The sequence below is a fragment of the Erpetoichthys calabaricus genome, chromosome 14 (genome assembly GCF_900747795.2).
Source record: "Erpetoichthys calabaricus chromosome 14, fErpCal1.3, whole genome shotgun sequence".
NCBI classification, from domain to species: Eukaryota; Metazoa; Chordata; class Cladistia; order Polypteriformes; family Polypteridae; genus Erpetoichthys; species Erpetoichthys calabaricus.
The window spans coordinates 111,199,164-111,219,084 of record NC_041407.2 but is presented as its reverse complement, the minus strand read 5'-3'; the positions used below and the strand labels follow the sequence as shown (position 1 = coordinate 111,219,084).

The following is a 19,921-nucleotide window of genomic DNA, read 5'->3' as shown; positions in this document are numbered from 1 at the left end:
GCTACACGAGTGTCCCGATTTGGGACTTTGATGGTAAATTCAAAATCTGGTCACCCTATAGAGTGCCACATTCACCAGATAGCCATAAGGATAGATAGCTAGATACTTTATTAATCCCAAGGTGAAATTCACGTACTCCAGCAGCAGCATACTGATAAAGAACAATATTAAATTAAAGAGTGATAACAATGCAGGTATACAGACAGACAATAACTTTGTATAATTTTAACGTTTACCAAACCCCCCCCGGGTGGAATTGAAGAGTCGCATAGTGTGGGGGAGGAACGATCTCCTCAGTCAGTCAGTGCCCACTCGCTGTAATAAAGTTTGCTTTTCTCTTCTGTTATTCTCTAACATTTGTCATAAGTAATAGCTTTGCAAGTCCCATTTCATGAAAATTACTCCAGACATGCTCGAACACAGGAGAAATTCATTACAAAAGGTTTTTTAATTTTGTTATGCACATTGTCACTGTATATGAGTTTGTGGCGTGTGTTCATGTATATGTGTGAGTGAGTGTGGGCCCTTTGATAGATCAGAGTCCTGCCCAGCCCCGCTGGGATAGCCTCAGGCCCTGTCATCCCTGAAATGGATCAAGAAGGTTCTAGAACCTGTCCATTGAGTGCCAGAGTGCCTGCACAAGCCTCAAACGCATCTCGATGTATGGCATGTGTACGTTTGCTGACTTGTTATAATTGTTTTAACACAGCTCTGTTGTATTGTAAGTAGTCTGCCTCAGTACTTTGCCTTTCCCTTTGTACTATGACCTGGCACATTTGATACCCTAGTAAATATTATTTGATTTAAGGTGCCAAGTTTGTATTTTGCTCATTTAGTTGTATAATTCTGTTTATGGTAGACTTTGTCGTAAACGTACAATATGCAATTGAAATACAGATATGAAATGATTTATTTTCATTGTTAATTTCTCCCTAATCTCTTCTATATTTATTTATATATTTATATATCATTAATTTCTCCTTAGTATTCTCTTCTATATTTATTTTAATATATACAGTACTGTGCAAAAGTTTTAGGCAGGTGTGAAAAAATGCTGTAAACAAAGAATGCTTTCAGAAATATAAATAATGATTGTTATCAATTTACAAAATGCAAAGTGAGCGAACAAAAGAAAAATCTAAATCAAATCAACATTTGGTGTTCCTACCTTTTGCCTTCAAACCAGCATCAATTCTTATGGGTCCACTTGCACAAAGTCAGGGATTTTGTAGGATTCTAGTCAGGTGTCTGATCAAGCAAGTCCACCAAACAGGTGCTAATGATCATCAATGTCACACATAGGTTGAAACACAGTCATTAACTGAAACAGAAACAGCTTCAAACTGGGTGAGGAACAGCCAAACTCTGCTACCAAGGTGAGGTTGTGGAAGACCGTTTCATGTCATGGCAAGATTGAGCACAGCAACAAGACACAAGGTAGTTCTACTGCATCAGCAAGGTCTCTCCCAGACAAAGATCTCAAAGCAGACTGGGGTTTCAAGATGTGCTGTTCAAGCTCTTTTGAAGAAGCACAAAGAAACGGGCAACGTTGAGGATCGTAGACGCAGTGGTTGGCCAAGGAAACTTAGTGCAGCAGATGAAAGACACATCAAGCTTATTACCCTTCGAAATCGGAAGATGTCCAGCAGTGCCTTCAGCTCAGAACTAGCAGAAACCAGTGGGACCCAGGTACACCCATCTACTGGCCAGAAGTGGTCTTCATGGAAGAGCTGCAGCCAAAAAGCCATACCTCCGATGTGGAAACAAGGCCAAGTGACTCAAGTATGCACGAAAACATAGGAACTGGGGTGCAGAAAAATGACAGCATGTGCTCTGGACTGAGTCAAAATTTGAAATATTTGGCTGTAGCAGAAGGCAGTTTGTTCGTCGAAGGGCTGGAGAGCGGTACAATAATGAGTGTCTGCAGGCAACAGTGAAGCATGGTGGAGGTTCCTTGAACGTTTGTGCCAGCATTTCTGCAAATGGAGTTGGAGATTTGGTCAGGATTAATGGTGTTCTCAATGCTGAGAAATACAGGCAGATACTTATCCATCATGCAATACCATCAGGGAGGCGTATGATTGGCCCCAAATTTATTCTGCAGCAGGACAACGACCCCAAACATACAGCCAAAGTCATTAAGAACTATCTTCAGCATAAAGAAGAACAAGAAGTGATGGTATGGCCCCCACAGAGCCCTGATCTCAACATCATCGAGTGTGTCTGAGATTACATGAAGAGACAGAAGGATGTGAGGAAGCCGACATCCACAGAAGATCTGGGGTTAGTTCTCCAAGATGTTTGGAACAACCTACCAGCGGAGTTCCTTCAAAAACTGTGTGCAAGTGTACCTAGAAGAATTGATGCTGTTTTGAAGGCAAAGGGTTGTCACACCAAATATTGATTTGATTTAGATTTCGATTTCTCTTTTGTTCATTCACTGCATTTTGTTGGTTGATTGAAAATAAATGATTAACACTTCCATTTTGGAAAGCATTCTTTGTTTACAGCATTTTTTCACACCTGCCTAAAACTTTTGCACACTACTGTATATATATATATATATATTTATTTATTTATTTTAATATATAAAATCCAATGTCTGTCTGTCTACCTATCCGCTTTTCACGAGAGAACTACTTAAGGGATTTAGATTGTTTTTTTCCTATAATTTGCTTGAACAATCCGGTTGATTTTGCGACCTCTCTCATCATGCTAAGTATAGTTCACTTGCTGTACCGATTTATTTGCGTGCATCTGAGGTAGACTCGGCAGACCGAGGGGAGGGGGCCTTGGGGCATATCTTACATCCACTTAGCTAGCGAACGAGAGAACTACTTAATGGATTTAAATCGGGGGGTTTTTCCTATAATTTGCTTGAACATTCCGGTTGATTTTGTGACTTTACGCAATGAGAGAAGTATCATAGTTTGCTTGCAGGAGTAATCCAAGACCGAGGCTGCGGGCTCAGGAGAGGGGAAAGCGTGACGTCAGGAGCAGGGAGCCGAGCTGGGCCCTCCTCACTCGCACGCCAGCCTCCATTTGAGTTTGTCGCTACGTGTTGGAGTGCACCTTTTGCCTTTGCTTAGCTAACGATACCGGTTTGTTTGATTTTTTTTTTTAAAGTCTGTCCTGTCTCCTTACTATACAGGTGGGGGGACGGCTAGTGCCTCATAAATTAAAGTTTGATTTCTTTCAGACGGGCACCCAGTTGCTAAAGGAGAACTATAACATGAGTAATGGCTATCAAAGTGTGAAAGATGTGGTTTACTTTGGTGGAGACCTATAGAGAGCTAAAGCTACTCTACACCAAAAGACAGTTTTGAGAAATAAATTGGCAAATATGCAGCTGTGGACTGACTGATTTTGAAGTTAAAGCCATGTCATACTAAACAATCCCCAACAGTTTTGTTCATTAAGCATTAACAATTTAAAAGTTCTGACTTATGGAACATTGTCATTTTTAGAAGCGCTCATTTGTACAGTAAAGTGAGTGCCACACTCCCCTGTCTTTTGGAAACTCCTGAAGGTTCAAGCCTAACATTGGGCACATTCATTTTTGGGTACGTCAACATTATCTCCATTAAGTATGAAGCAGATCAGAGATGGTTAGTTGGGAGGCCTCTATTGATTTCACGTGGATTGACCATTTTTTGAAGAAAAGCAGATTTTGTGCCACTATGAAAAGTGTGAACGTGCATTCATGTCTCTCTTGTTAAATCCTTTTGGCTCACACAAACTTGCTCCTGAAAGGTATGGTAGTAGTTGTTTCAATAGCTAGCAGCACTAAATGCAGTGAACTCCATCTCCTGCATCCTTAAACCGACCTAACAACCTCAATTGAGTTTGGACCGTTCACTTGAGGTGGGATTACCTGAGCCGATTTCCATTCTCTGACCTTGATGCTGCTACCTGCTTTACCTCTCAGATCTCTCATCAAGTTAATGTTTGCATCACACAACACAAACCTTTCGAGGTTGTTGCAGCCTTTGCTGCGTGTTGGCCGGTTGTTCTTTATTGTTCTAGTCTTTTCTGTTTTCTCAGTGAGGCTCCATTCATTGGACATTTGTATCAAGCGCTGTATTGTGTAGTTAATCTTCTCTATTTACTAAATTCAACCTAGAAAGATTTATGAGGAATATTTTTTCTGTGCAGTCCCAGGGAAAGGCCAAGTTTTCAAGATGACTGTATTTATAGTGCGCTCTGCACAGTTGAGGAAACAGTAGAACTGTGAGCAGCAGAATTGACGTGTTTACTGCACAAAAACAGACGGGCTTTAGAGAGAAGGGGTTTCAGGTGCGCCGGCCTTTTTTTGTTATAAAAGTAATACAGAAAATGCTGAGATTGGGCCTACTGTCTGCAGCCAAGGGCTGTAGCACTGAGTGTTTCTCAGTCTGGCAAGCTACCCTGAAAGAAAATGATCCGTCCATCCCTCCCAGCCACTTGTGACATCTCTCTTCTGTGAGATCTTTACATTGAACATTTATGAAATACAATACAAAGCACTTTGCTGTGCAGCACTCGGCATGGCTTCACATCGGTTAAATCTTTCTGGGCTCGTTTTGTGAGTAACTTGAGTGTCCAAAGCCTAAAATGACACCAGTAGAGTGGGCGCACTGTCTTAGACACACTCCTCAGCACCTCTCTGACATGTTCCTTCTGGCTCTGTGTTACTCCCTCTGTGCCTTTATTCATGCAAGTTACTGTTTGGGAAAAGCTGCATGCAGGTACGCTGTTGTTCAGTTGTGCTGGCCATGTTTAAAGGTTCTCGTCAAACACGTGCTAAAGGTTTTGTTAAAACTTCCTTGTGGGCTTCCAGACTGCTGAAATCATGCAGTTTGTTTTCTCCAGACGTTTATGTAAAAATATTTTCGGAATTTTAAATAAAAAGATGTTTGCAGATGTATTAAGGTATTTGGGGTGCATCATAGTGATGCTTAGTGTCACTTCTTGCAGTTTAAACTGACACCAGTTGTGACTTTGACCTACAAACAAGTGCCCATCAGTTCAAGTCCTCTCAGCTTGTGTGTGTGTGTGTGTGTGTGTGTGTGTGTGTGTGTGTGGAGAAATATCCCAACCCTGCCACAGATGAGTGAGTTTTGAGTCTTTCAATATGGTTACTAGTGGAATAATCAGAGTTATTTCATTGAATTTGAGTGTTACACATTTGCAGTTTGCCTCTTGTAGTAACACACAGCAATTTAATTTGCTGATGAGCCATTGGAAAAGCGACCTTGGTACAGCTTGCTTTAAAATCAACTTGAGCTATCTGTTTGTATTGTTGGTGTTTGAAATGGCCGTTACTTTACTGTAATCCTCTCAGCCTTGCTGCTTGGCACAGGCATTGACATTTCTGCCAGTTTCTCCCACTTTGTGATGCTATTATGTGTGTTTTCTGCAGGAGGCTTACTTTCGTTACATGGCTGAAAATCCCACTGCTGGAGTAATCCAGGAGGAAGAAGATGAGAACATCGATTATGACAGTGATGGAAACCCTATTGTCACTACCAAGAAGGTTATCTATCCTCTGCCACCTGTTGACCATTCAGAGGTACTGCACACATTACTCAAATCTAAATCACTCGCTCTGTACTGCGTATTCCAGACAGGCTTGCCTTGCTCAGTATGTCAGTATGAATTTACAGATGGCATCCATGAGAAACTTTAGAAATGTTAGCTAAAGATGAAGAATTGTTGTGATAATAAGCAATGTTTTAAACTAGACACATATTGTATATTAGTAATTAATGGAAATTACACCACAAATCTGAAGCCAAGAATGCTAGCACAACAGCTGCATGTGTTCAGTATCATTTCGTCTTTTACACATGTGCATTCTCCAGTGAGACTGACCTAATAATTTAAAGTACATAAGTAAAGAAATAGCTATTCTGCATTTGTAGAAAAAAAACATATATCATTACTTACATACTCTGTTCATTTCAACAAGTAATGGGGTTTGTTAATACCCCAAAACACACATTCTGGTCTTCAGTTAAGTGGTTCTCTCAACAAGATTTGTCCTGTGTCCTTTGCTGGTGTGTCATTTTAATTCAGAATGTTGTAATTTCATTGAGTATTTGGTATTACAGTCAAAGGGCAGACTTACTTTTTTAGGGCCTTGCCCTTTAGCCCATTATGTCTAACTTGTACCCAGGTACAGAAATCAGCGGGGTCCAAGTGCTTGATAACTGTCCTTGACTTGTTTGAGATTGTAGTGTTTGTCCTCACAAACCAGCCGTCTCACTGGTGGTGCACCTGACATCCCCCTTTTCCTGATTGATTTTGTTTTTGCTACAGCTGGGGTCAGTGCAGTTCAGTATTTTGTGGTGCACTTTCAGTTTAGTCCTCCTCACTTTTGTCTTCTAATGATGTATCGGCACTTATAATGCCTGAATGATTAAGCATTGAGAATGGGTGACGTTTAGTTGGTGCTCCATATATTTCAAGTCACCTGTGGACAGGGCTTTGATCTTTGTTTCCCTCTCTCTCTCTCTCTCTCTCTCTCTCTCTCAAGATTGACTACCCGCCATTTGAAAAGAACTTCTATGAGGAACATGAGGAACTGTCCAGCTTAACACCCATCCAGGTGGTAGAACTGCGGCAGAAGCTGAACCTGCGGGTAGGTCCATAGCAGGTGTCACTTCTTCAGATAAAGTGCACTTTTATGTGCCCTCTCTTTTTTATTGTAAAGTCTGTAATCAGTTTTCATAAGTAATCATAAATATCCTGTAAAGTAAATGGACTCAGCTACTCTTGGCATCATTAATGGAGGATTTCTGCTTATTAGTTTGATTTTTTTTTTTTTTTTTTAGGAACTAATGGCTGAATATTGCATTTATCTTTTAATTTTCATCACATGCTTGCTGTTCTTTATTTTCCTCATAAAAATTGTATCCAGGTGTCTGGCGCTGCCCCACCAAAGCCATGCACCAGTTTTGCCCACTTTGGGTTTGATGAGCAGCTGATGCATCAGATACGCAAGTCTGAATATACACAGCCCACTCCTATCCAGTGCCAGGTAAGCATTGAGAATCTGGTAAGACACCCTATGGCGAGTAAAATGCGATGACCGAGAAGCACTTCATTTTATTTATTTTATTTTTTTAATCTTTCAGGGTGTGCCCATTGCCCTAAGTGGCAGAGACATGATCGGCATTGCCAAGACTGGTAGTGGTAAAACTGCAGCATTCATCTGGCCAATGCTGGTGCACATTATGGACCAGAAGGAGCTCCAGCCAGGAGATGGTCCTATTGCAGTTATTGTTTGTCCGACAAGAGAGCTTTGTCAGCAGGTACTTATGCATATCATGTCCTATAACTAGTAAATGTCTTGAGATTTTGTTGTGTTCACTGGGATTCTTTAGTGGGATGGCTTAAGGATGCTGTGGTTGGTGCTGCTGCCGCCTCACAGCTACGGACTTCTGGGTCTGAACCCCAGGCTTGGTGACTGCGGCTCATTGGTTTAACTTGCTGATCACAAAGAGAAGTGTTGGATTAATTGGTCACTCTTGTGTAGGCCAGTAGATGTGCCCTGCAATGGACTGGCACCTTTTACAGGGTTTGGTTCTATCTTTTGCCTAACGCTGCCAGGATAGGCTCCGCTCCTTATGACTCTGCTCCTGTTTGCTGGATTAGTAAATGGATGTCGTAAGACTTCAGTTATCCTGCATTACTGGTGAGAGCCCTGTTCTTCTTAGTCTTGAATGGCTGGGCTCTGTCTGTTACTAGAACCACTAACATGAAAAAAGTCCTCCAGATTCAGAAATAACTAGTCTAATCCTGATAAAATGATAAGCTCTTAAAATAAAGCTGAGATACATCTTGAGTGTTCTGAAGCCAACAGCATTGTTTTGCTGTTACGTGGAAGCATACACAGTCTACTGAGTCACCCCAGAAACCCAGGTAAAATATTAGATCTTAGTTGGTTTTCAATTATTCTGGGGAAAAAATAGATATATAGTAACCCTAGTTTTAGGTTTGCAAAGATCATCGTATTGAGGTTGACTTTTTCCAAGTGACCATGACTTGTGTGAATTATCTTATTACTGTGCTAACCGATTATTTTAAAATGTTGCCGTCTGCAGTTGTATCTGCTTCCTTTTTTGCTGTGTCATTTCCTATAACCGTGATACAAGTGAGCAACATAAGAGTGAACAGATGCCAGAACTTATATATATATATATATATATATATATATATATATATATATATATATATATATATATATATATATATATATATATATATATATATATATATATATATATATATATATATACATACTGTGTATATATACATACTGTGTATATAATGGCTGCTTGCATGTAGTGCTCCGGTGAGAGGTCAGGATTACAGACACTGTTAAGGGCCATTTTGAGGCAGGGGGGTGCCAACCGTGTGAATTGCACCTGTCCCATATACATCATGCTCACACGTGCACTTGTAGAAGGTCTTGTCCAGTCAAAACATTTTTAACTTTTTAACAAGACGGGATACTTTCAGCTGCACAGTGAGCCAAGTTGTAGCCAGGTTCCTTTTATTGGACACCCACAAATGCATGCTGGCTCCTCTTCATAGGATTGAAACATTGGAAAACAAGAGGAAGGCCAGCACAACATGACTGATAATAAATAGATTATTAGTTGCAGAGTCCCAGATGTATAATTAAACCAAAGTTAGCACAGATCCCGATGTGATAACGATATGTGAAGTGTATCTGTCTTCCTAAGCAGTATGACAGAAATGGTCTACCATGTCAGATGTGAAGGTTAAAATGTTAAATGTTTGGATGGGAGACAGTCAGGCATAGAAAGAAACGCATGTCTGCTGGAGTCAAGTCCTTACAGGTGATTGGTGGTCTGTATTGCGAGTTCTTGCAGATCCTGAGACCTGGAACTGATAATTCCTAAGAAAATGACAGTGATGCTCCTTATGGGTACTTCCAATGGTGGCTTTTGTCTTTCTCCACTTGTCTTGATCCAACTGATGTTTGGTACTTCCTGGTTTATTCTAGTAATAAGACGGGGCTTGCAACGAATCACATTTAAGGTCCTGTTTCAGCCTTCTGTAGACATCCTTATTTTAAGCCACAGACGATGCTTTCTTCTTAAGTAAATGGTTTGTCACAATGCATGTACTCGTTGTTTAAAAATAAGACCATCAAAGGCAGGCATCATTCCTCCAGTAGGTGGTGTCAGTTGAGAGCAGCACTATATTTTGGGCAGGTCACATCAGATTTCTTTTTTGTTCTGCTACTCTTCAAAAGTGCAGACTGTTGCAGTGAATGTGCCAGTGCACATATAAAAAAACGTTTAAACATACCCAGACTAGGTGTGAGTGAAATTGCAGTGTTAGTAATATGTTGATTACTTCTGGCTGTAACATAATGTAGACGTGCCAGTGGTGCACAGTGCAGAATTGTGTTAGGAGATTGAAAGCCGGTGAGCAGATATTATTATATATAGCACCTTTCACCGAGACCAGTAATGCAGAACAAGACCCCTTCAATAGTACAGCCGTGTAATGAAAGCATGTTTGTAAAGATTGAGAATAAATAAGACCCTTTAAGAAGTGAGGTGCTCTTTGGACTAAATTTCAGTGTGGAGTCTTTGAGTTGGCCATCTCATGTTCTCCGTCCTTTCACTATTTCATTCCGTCATTTATCTCATTTTAGATCCATGCTGAGTGTAAACGTTTTGGGAAAGCCTACAATCTGCGCTCTGTGGCCGTTTATGGAGGAGGAAGCATGTGGGAACAGGCCAAGGCCTTGCAGGAAGGAGCTGAGATTGTTGTCTGCACACCGGTGAGTGTCACATTCTTTAGTCCCACCAGTGGAAGGCGAGCTGTTAAGTCATGCATTGCTTCCTACGTTTCTCATAGTCTGCATGTCTGTTACAAAGCAGGCTGTCAACATTTGTGACTTACCTGGTTTCGCCGTCATCGTCTCCTTTTTTTGATGTTCTCTTTGTGAAGGGTCGCTTGATTGACCATGTGAAGAAGAAGGCCACATCCCTGCTGAGGGTGACCTACTTGGTGTTTGATGAAGCGGACAGGATGTTTGACATGGGCTTTGGTATGTGGATTGGTCCGGTAGTTAGGGAGTAGTGGTAGCAAAAAGCTGTGACCTGCATGTTGTCACCAACCAGTGACTAGTGGGGCTTCTGTAGGTTAATTAAAAGAGGGAGATGCAGGTTGCAGCCTCCATATTGTCTTCTTGAAAATGGTCTTCTCTTTTACAGAATATCAGGTCCGCTCGATTGCAAACAACGTCCGTCCTGACAGACAGAGTGAGTTTCTTTCCTTTATTTACGTGTGAGTGCTGTCTGTGGTTAAAGAGGGACTAAAGCTGAGGTAGCAGTGTGCAAGCCACATGTGATTATGAGCAGATTGTGTGTGGGCTTTAGGATGTTCATTTGGACTAATTAAAATTTGAAAATTAAAAATTTGTTTGAGTTTAGTTTAATGTGAATCAGCAATTCCTACATTCCTGTATTAAGTTTGTGACAAGTAGGGTGACCACAGACCACATAAAGCATGGAGTGCTAGTTTGATTCCCATCATTTAAGAGGACGTGTGTGAACGCAGGTGCTCTAGAGTAAAAGTGACAAGTCAGGCACCTCATAAAACACTTTGGGACGAGTTGCAGTGCTGAGCTTCCTGTGCTCGTAGCATCTCTTCTGTGTGTACGTGGATGGTATGTGCTCGGTCCTCCAGCACGTCAAAGAGGCTGCAGTCAGCTGAAGTAGGGTAACGACTTTGTGTAGCTTTTGTCTTTATGCTGTGACAGGCAGTTTCACTGAAGTTCTTCTGCAAATAATCCAACATTTAGAAAGAGACCCATCGCTCAAAGTGTGTGTCACTCTGTTTTATTGGCCCCTATTATTTAGTTATTTGCCTGACGTCTTTATCCAAACCCAAGTGACATACAGTTGGTTGGTTCCTTTTCTTTCGTTTTTCCAAAGAGCACAGGCAGGTTGAAGTGACATGCTTTTGGTCTCACAGTGGCAGCAGTGGGGTTTGGGTTCACAGTCCAAAGCCTTAACCACTACACCATACTGCCTGTCTACATTTAGCTCTGCTTGGGGTATAAACTGATGGATTTTAGACCCGCTAGATAGAGCCTCGCATCAGCGGACTCCTCCAGGGTGGAGCCGAGCCCTAATGGGACTCCATGGAGCAGCTCACCTTTCACAAAGGTCTCTTTGTTGTAACAATGGTAGTCACCCATAAGCTTTTCCTGTAAGCAATGTCTAAATGTTACGCAGCAATCTGAAAATTCCTGCAAAATTGAAGAGACCTGTGCCATCGGTCAAAGGCAGTCAAATTTTTCATGCACTTCTTGAAAGTTCAAACTGTTGTGCACAGTTGAGTGTATTCTTCATTCAGATATTAATGTCACAGTTGTGTTTTGCTTTATGAAGATGAGCACACTGACTCGTTATACTTTCTTTTCAGCGCTCCTTTTCAGTGCAACATTCCGCAGGAAGATTGAGAAACTGGCCAGGGACATTTTGGTGGATCCCATTCGAGTGGTCCAGGGTGACATTGGAGAGGTATGTGCTCCTGGTGAGAATCTCGACACTCCCCTCTGCCATAGCGCTGAACTCCTCTGAGGAAGCTCGCTGTCTGTTCTGTTTTATGCATAGGCAAACGAGGATGTCACTCAGATTGTGGATATCCTTTCCAGTGGCTTGGAGAAGTGGGGCTGGCTAACACGTCGCCTGGTAAAGTTTACGTCCGCTGGCTCTGTCCTTGTCTTTGTCACCAAAAAAGCCAACTGTGAGGAGCTGGCCAACAACTTGATTCAGGAGGGGTATAGCCTAGGCCTCTTGCACGGAGACATGGATCAGAGCGAGAGAAACAAGGTGATTGGAGAATTCAAGAAGAATCAACTCCCTGTCCTGGTGGCTACTGACGTGGCAGGTGAGCTGCTGATATGCCGTTATTAGTCATTGTCGACAACTTCATACCTCATCCTAACGTGCACGCCTTACAACTGTGTAAAGTGTATGGGGAAAGTCCGCCATTTTAACTGTGTCTCCTCTGCAATGCTGTCTAGCACGTGGTTTGGACATCCCCTCAATTAAAACGGTGGTGAACTATGACGTGGCCAGAGACATTGACACACACACACATCGAATTGGACGTACTGGCCGCGCAGGCGAGAAGGGTGTGGCCCACACGCTGCTGACGCACAAGGATACCTCCTTTGCTGGAGATCTTGTTCGCAATTTGGAAGGAGCCAATCAGAATGTCCCCAAGGAGTTAATGGACCTAGCTATGCAGGTAAGGATGTTTTACAGTATTTAGTTATGGGGCCGTTTGTGAGCAAATGAAGAGGAATAATGTGCAATTCTGTCCCCAGAACCCATGGTTTCGGAAGTCGCGCTTCAAAGGCGGAAAAGGAAAGAAGCTGAATATTGGCGGGGGTGGACTGGGTTATCGAGAGAGGCCCGGCTTAGGAGCAGACGTTTCGGTGAGAATGAAGCCCCCAGCACTGTGGGCACAGCACAGTACAGTATAGGTTTAGACCTGGAATTACTAATCAGGCCTGCTTGGAGGGAGGGAGGGTGGCAGTGGCATTAGTCATGTGGTCACTGTGATTACTTTTGGTCTTCTAGGAGAAGAGCACCAGTGCAGTGATGAGCAACTATGAAGCCTATAGACCATCCACAGGAGCAATGGGGGACAGAATGTCTGCAATGAAAGCTGCTTTCCAGGTACGAGGGCAGTGCCTCAGGTTTTCGGTGCTTTTTCTCTTCTTCCAACAGTGCAGTTGCCTCTTCATCACTTGCTTTTCTCCATTACAGGCCCAGTATAAGAACCATTTTGTGGCTGCGTCTGGTATGTCACCTAAGCTGACCAATACCTCCAACAGCTCAACTGGCTGGACAAGTGCGGGCAGCCTAAACTCTCTACCCTCTGGCAATCCAAATGCCTTGCATATTCAGGAGAGCTTGCAGTTGGCAGTAACTCCCTCGGTACCCACGCAAGTATCCATGGCTTGCTTACCTGATCGGAGTTCGGCATACCCACCTATGTCAGGTTTCAGTTCTGACTTCCCAAGTTCCCCAGCAAACCTGCCCAGTCAGCCCTGGGAGAATGCCAAAGGTCGCTATGGAGACAATAAGGGCCGTCATGAGGACAGTCACCATCGGTATGGTGACAGTGGCCGTCATGGGGACCGGGAACGAGATAGAGAACGGGAACGGGACAGAGACCGTGACCGGGATCGTCATGGAGACCGGGATCGTTACAATGATAGCCGTCGCTCTGGCCACAGCAGTGGTCGTCATGGTGATAATCGTAACGGTGACAGCAGCAGCCGGAGGGACAGAGACAGCCGCAGTGACCGTGGAGGGGAGAGCAGAAGTGAGAGGAGTAGTGAGCGATCAGACCGAGGGGAAAGGGGCGGCGAGTATCGTGGGGAGCGAGGAGGGGGTGACCGCTCTGAAAGGGGAGGGGAAAGGCACAGTGACAAGGGAGGTGACAAAAGTGACGACAGCTTTGCTGTCCCAGATCCGCCAAAGCGCCGAAAGAGCAGGTGGGACAGCTAGATGCAGAAGTGCCACTCATGTTTGTCTGCGTTGTAAGTGTTGCCTGAGTAGGGTGGGTGGGTTTGTCGGGTTTCAGATGGGACATTTGGGTTCATTGCGTTTTCATAGAGGTGTTTGCTCTGTGTTTTTTTTTTTTTTTTTGTTTTTGTTTTTTTGTTTTTTAAATGAAGACTTGGATAGCCGTTCTGGAAGGTGACAGGGCATCGTACAGGTGTGGGGGGTGGCAGTGTACACACCAGCAACACTCAACACAGGCTGCTCTCTCTTTTCCTCTTCCTGCTTTGTGTCGACTCTACTGTAGTGGGTAGAGCAGCCATTTGTAAATGTAAGCCTATGGCTGAACCAGGCTTGAGCACCACCTGCTGGACAGTCTAGTAACTGCAGGTTTCTGTTGCAGCCTACAACAGGCCAGGCTTGTTTCATTGTGTCATCATACAGGGGGAAGGACCAAGGACATCTTAAATTTGCTTGTGCCCCCTATGGACCCCCCTTGCTCCATATGACCTGGCTTCTGTGTGGCTTTCTGGACATGCCGACCTGATCTTTTGGGATCTGTGCTAATAAAGCTCTTTTTAAAAGTCTCTGCGTGGAGGAGGCGCCTGCCTTATTTGTTCTTCAGGTTGCGGTGGGCCGGCCCGCTATGCTTTTCCCACTGCCGTTGGTCAGGTTGTTGCATTCGGGAGTGAAATTCCTCATGGTGCTCGTGACAGCCCGGTGTTTGACCGTTCGTCTCGTTTTTTCTCTGTTGACCCGGTCACTGAGGGGTGTGGTGGTCTACTGGCTGCCTTGCTCTTCGCCACTAAGGACCACTGCTCTAGGCCCTCAGTGGGGCACCCAGGCCAGTGCGTGTTGGCGCAGAGGTTGGTTTGGTTGGAGTCGCTGTTTAAATTTGGGTGAACACTCGTGTCTGATAAAGCGTAGACCGCTTCTCCATTGTGACGGACGTGAGGTCACACAAGCGCATGAGCAGCAGGACTCCATGACACACGAGACTTTATTGATTTGTCTTTACATGCTACCCTGTTACAGTGCCGTCTCCAGCTCCCACTCGAGCCGCGTCTCCAGTCTCTCCGGCTCCAGCAGCTGCCGGTTTTCTCCCAGACTCTCCTGGTGCGTCGCCTCTGTGGGTGAGCCGGGCAGGACGGGGGGCCGCCCGCCCAGGAGTATCCCACTGGGGCACTTTGTGGCCGCCGCGATGCTCAGGTTCACGCTGTTGGTGGTGTGGGAGGTGGTGCCACCATAGTAGCCGCTACCCCCACCACTGCTAGCCGCTCGGCCCTTGTGCTTGAAGTTGAGGGACGTGTCCCGGCGCAGCCAGGCCTTCTTGAGCTCCGCCTGCACCTGAGGGAGACACAGAGTGACAGACAAGTGACATGCAAAGGACTCTGGGATAGCTGCCATCAGTGAAAAGCGCTGTATTAAGATGACGACTCTTAGCCTGATTTGTGTCACTCGGACTCGAGTGTTGTCATCAGAGGAGTGCGCAGCGCTGTAGACACACGGGCACCGGGTACCACTGTGGGGGGGCAGCCATGTGTGGCGTTTCGTTTTCACTTACCTCTCCATTGCAGAAACAGTAGATGAGTGCCACAAAGAAGCCCTGGTGGGAGGACAGCAGAGCAGAGTTAGTGGATGGCCTTACTGGCACCACGGCCCACGCCCCGTTCCTCGAGTCACCCACTGACCTGAGTGGAGTTGAACAGCATCTCGTAGTGCATCTGGATCTGCCAGAGGGTCCCAGAGACCTCGGTGTAAGGCAGGCCGACAAACACCACGTAGTGCACTCCGAAGAGGGGCATCAGCACAAGGGTGGACTTGAGCAGCTTCCTGTGGTCAGTGGCAGGGTGCGGGTGAGTCGTCGCCACACACACACACAACACCCCTTGAAGGTCTCGATGGACACACTCACCTGTACTGCTGCCGGGGGTCCAGCTTCCCTGCGTTGGTCTCCCAGAGCTTGGAGGCCAGGACTCTGACGATGTTGAGAAACAGAAAGAAATTGACCTGAAATTGAAAGGAGGGCAGGTGAGCGGGTGGCCAACCCTGTTAGGGCATCAAACCTCTGCCAGCAACACTGCGGCAGGCCTCTTACAATGATGGCCACCAGAATGGGCACTTGGTAAATCCACTTGAGCCTTCCAGCGCTGATGTCCCAACACCTACAGACAGACAGACAGCGGGTGAGCCTCTGACGCAGGGTGGGGGTGGTCCCCTGTGCCCCAGAGTCACCTACTTACTGGGTGTCTGCCAGGGAGGCCCGCACGCTGACCCACACGGACACAAACACTGCGGGGATCCCTGTAGGGCAGAGGACATGGCGACATGAGTGCCACCTAAGCCAGGACTGCAGGAGCCCCGCGGCCCACCCAGAACTCACCCCAGCCGATGAGCGTCAGCACGCGCAGGTAGTTCTTGTAGGACAGGAACGCCATGAAGATGAGGCTGTGCAGGTAGAGGCCCTCCACCAGAATCCAGTAGTGATTGGTAGCCAGGAAGTAGAGGAACATGGTGACCACCAGCTTACACGCCACCTGCAGGACAAAGCAGGAAGTGCCAACCCATTCACCTCCCTTGGGTATAATGGCATCCACCCCTAAATGCCCACCACACTACTTGTGTGTCTGGTGCTTTCCACTGTTAGTATGAAATGTGCCCCCCGTATTCTTACTGACCAGTGATGTGAAGGTCACTGCCCTCAGGGTCCCCTGATCAGGTCTTCCTCCTGTGTGGCTTTGTCTTTTTTGTAAGATGGAGATTAGAAGTGAAGGTGGTGCTGCCCGCCTCGGACGTCGCACGGCCTGAGTGTGACCTGCATTGGCACACATAGGAGGTGCTACACTACCCACTGTGCCCCTGATGGCTCCTCAGAGGGTGATGTTTGAAGGTTCAGATTGCCCACTCTGTCACCGATGTCTCTGGACTTGGCACCTTGAGGAGGTCGGGGTCACACCTGGCAGGAGCTGAGCAGTGAGATGACTCTGAGGACGGACGGTCAGCCAGCCACACTTTGATGTCTCTAAGGGTCGTGAGCTCCGTCCCGGGCAGGTGGTCCGCGTCTTTCTGGGCGTCATTGGTTTTCAGCTCTGCCACAAGTGAGTCGTCACCATCGACGAAGCGGTCAAACTACATGAGCGGTGGTCCCAGCCAAGCACTGCGCTGCCCCCCACTCACCTGGGTTATGTAAATGAAGTCTGTGACGGGGGCTTTCTATTCCTGTCCCGTCACTAATGGATCTCAGAAAGAGCAGCTGCCCCCTGGCGGTCACCCCTTGTTGTGTTTAACCCTGTGGTGCCCCAGTCTCCATGCTCTGTCCTGTGTGCCCACTTCTCCAGTTTGATTCCCACCCTCTCTTACCCAAAGCTGTCTGGTGGTCCGCATCAGTCCCATTTTCTGTTTTGTCCACCTGGCCTGCTTGATGCCCGTTCTGTCAACTGGGCGTTGTGTGTTAGAAGTTTCAATCGGCCATCTGCGTGTTTAAAGATCTGAGGTGCCAGCATGGAGCCCAGTGGCCTTTACCTTCTGTGAAGTTCAAGATCAAAGCCACCATGTCCTCCACACAAGTCCACTCAGTGCTGGTGTTGTGTCACCGGCTGTGGGCCAACGCATTTCAGGGAGAAGGGGTCTTCATCAGGGCCGGACCCTCCCTGAAGCTCTACATGTAAGGCGCGCTTGAGGTGGGCCTTGGATTTTGGGTCTTGATGTTACTCACCAGTGGGTGGCGCTGCTCTCCCACGCCCCTCTCGTCCGCCCGGAGGTTTGCAGCCTCAGACATGGAGGTGACGATGGCGTCCTTTGTGAAGATGCTGGCAGCGCGGCACATGAAGGACACAAACAGGTGGATGTGGATGCAGTTGCGGGTGCAGTGGAGCCGCCTGGGGTGGGAGAGACGAGAAGACAAAGGTGTGAGACGGCCACGGGGGCCTCTCTTTGTTTCTGTATAGCGCCTTTAAAGTGGCCAGTTCTTACTTGAAGTGACAGAGGATGGTGACGGCCACCAGGAGTGATGCCAGTGACAGGGAGTAGCCGGCGGTGTACATCATCTGCAGACGGTCGAAGACCTCCTGGAACAGACAAGACTTGAGGTGACCGCGGTCACTTGGTGGTGACCTCTGCCAGCCTGCGAGTGCCTACCTCCTCTCGGCTCCTGTGGTCCGTGCGGAATCGCTGGGTGCACTCGGCGTAGTTGGCCCAGGTGCGGTTCACAGTGCTGGCCACTTCCCAGTGTCCCAACTGGTCACACTGGCGATGGGCATGGCCTGGACAATAAAACAAGAAGACAAGGAATGGCAAGGCAGGTGGTCATCAGGTCACCTTGGCACCTGGCATTCACTGAGGACATTCGTTGTGGCCAGAGTGACCCTCAGTGGTGAGTAAGCAAATCCGATTGGATGGCCAAGTGGGGGGGTGAGCAGACCACCCTGAATGGGCACTGACATCTGGCCTGGTTGCTCACCAACTGCTCACCCACACGGTGTGCACATCAAGTTGAAGGAAGCCTGCCTGATGGGCTCCGGACCCCTTGGGGTGGGTAGAGGTGTCGAGATTCTTGAAGGCCTACCGTTGTGGTCGAAGTCATAGATGTACTCGGGACACGGCACGGACACCAATGAGCTCGGGGCACCTGGCGGCCAGCAGATAATGCCATCCCACTCTGGCGGGCAGTGTCCATCTAGAATGTGGAGACACAAGTGTCACTGCGTCACAGACATCAAGACCACCAATGACAAACCCCCAAGAAACTCGCTGAGGTCTCCATGTCTCCTGATCCCACCCCTGGGCTGCCCCCCATTACCTTTCATGTCCTCCAGCTGGGCCCTGAGGCTTCGGTTGCAGCTCCACATGGCCTCGGCCAGCAGGTACATCTGCTCCTCTCTGGTGATCACGTCATCGGCGTCCACCTGCCAGCAAGCAGAGAGCCCGGTGAGGGTGGCCATGGTGGGTCATCGGTCAGGGACGACTCCTTTTATATAGCGCCTTTCATAAGAGGAACGACAGCAGCAGAATGACTCGGTGGACATGATGGAGGCAGCGTCGCAAGGTAAGTACTGCAACTTGGGGGGTGCTGTGCTCAGGGCTACCAGGGGGGGCATCCCTCTCCCCTCTTCTTGCTACTCAAACTCATGTACAGTATGCCGCTTTGTCCTCCAAATATTGCTGCCCACTGTCAGGGTCAGAGGTCACTCGCTGCCAAGTGTGGAATTTCACAGCAGGGTGTGCCAGCATGGGAGCGGCGGCGACTGTCAGCATGCTGGACCCCCACCGGACAATATACTGACCCCAAGAAAAGCCTGCTGCCAAATTAGAAAGGCAAAAGCGCCACCTGTGACCCCAAAGTGGCGGCATGGCAGAGTGACCACCGTGCGACAGCATAGCGCCCCTCCGTTCGGACCCCCGGTGTTCCTTCTTTCCTTTTATTTTCCCCTCTCGTCCCTTCCGAGTTTCTTTTGGGTGACCGCGGGCACGAGAAGCGGCGACAGCGGCGGGTCCTTCTTACCAGTGCGGCGGCCACGCGGAAGGCGCAGCAGCAGGCGAAGAGTAGACGGAGCACGAGGAGTCCGCCGTCCATGGTGACCGAGCCCGGCGCTGGTCAGCCCTCGGCCATCTCGGCGTCTTCACGCGCGCGCTGATGTGCACCCTACTGGCCGGGGGGCCGGAGGGGCTTACTGCTCCGCGCCCATCACGCCCCCCAGCCAAGACGCGTTTAACCCTTCGGCGGCCGGCGCATCTGCCTCAGCGTGCGAGCTCGGAGATAAAATAATGAACTTGAAATGAGGAGTCAAAGTGAACTTTATTATAAGTCATCTCACTTCTATACAGACGGGGGGGCACAGTGTGACAGCGTGAGGTGCAAATGATACAGACGGGGGGCCAGAGTGTGACAGCGTGAGGTGCAAATAATACATTAAAAATAGAATTGGAGTTAAGATTTAAAATAAAAACACGAACGAGACGACACAAAGACGGAGCAGCAATACTGACGTGTAGACAGCAATAGGAGGCACAAAATGTCACACTAGGGCACGACAGCAGGGTGGCGTCAGGGCGGGCAGTCGCGCGTATTTGAATCTCGTGCTGCATTGTTGCTGTTGTCATTATTATTATTATTATTATTATTATTATTATTGTGATTCTTATCAGGACCCCTCGGTCCCCTCCCGGACTTGGCGCCTGCGCGGCTCGCCCTGTTGGCTGTGCTCAGTCCACGGGACTCCGTTGATGACCCGACGTTAGTGGGCGTGGCCGTGCGTATTGACAGGCAGGGTCGCCCCTTCAGTGTCCACCAGAGCGCCTGTCACAGCGGAGCAGAACGGCCGAAATCTGCTTATTCGCCGCCTTCCGCCTTTGTGCTCCCGGCCCGTGTT

General features: G+C 47.3%; 2 protein-coding genes across 2 annotated transcripts in view; one reads left to right on the top strand and one right to left on the bottom strand.

Annotated features, from left to right (window-relative positions):
- ddx42 (DEAD (Asp-Glu-Ala-Asp) box helicase 42) overlaps positions 1-13,960 on the top strand; it is a 29,444-nt gene extending 15,484 nt beyond the window's left edge. The window contains 13 exon segments of the mRNA XM_028818358.2: positions 5,402-5,551; positions 6,518-6,622; positions 6,902-7,021; positions 7,119-7,295; positions 9,677-9,805; positions 9,976-10,075; positions 10,242-10,289; positions 11,458-11,555; positions 11,649-11,925; positions 12,062-12,288; positions 12,368-12,478; positions 12,624-12,722; positions 12,813-13,960. Of these exon segments, the coding sequence (XP_028674191.1) occupies positions 5,402-5,551; positions 6,518-6,622; positions 6,902-7,021; positions 7,119-7,295; positions 9,677-9,805; positions 9,976-10,075; positions 10,242-10,289; positions 11,458-11,555; positions 11,649-11,925; positions 12,062-12,288; positions 12,368-12,478; positions 12,624-12,722; positions 12,813-13,559 (2,388 nt within the window). The 3' untranslated portion in view covers positions 13,560-13,960.
- A 6-nt stretch (positions 13,961-13,966) lies between these two features.
- LOC114664405 (parathyroid hormone/parathyroid hormone-related peptide receptor-like) lies at positions 13,967-19,234 on the bottom strand. The gene is made up of 13 exons (XM_028818487.2): positions 19,054-19,234; positions 18,352-18,457; positions 18,118-18,228; positions 17,691-17,815; positions 17,526-17,620; positions 17,269-17,431; positions 15,937-16,090; positions 15,797-15,857; positions 15,652-15,718; positions 15,469-15,563; positions 15,245-15,386; positions 15,118-15,159; positions 13,967-14,900 (listed from the first exon to the last, which is right to left on the bottom strand). The coding sequence occupies exons 1-13, from the start codon at positions 19,123-19,125 to the stop codon at positions 14,583-14,585; spliced, it is 1,551 nt and encodes a 516-aa protein (XP_028674320.2). The 5' UTR covers positions 19,126-19,234; the 3' UTR covers positions 13,967-14,582.
- Positions 19,235-19,921: the final 687 nt, after the last annotated feature.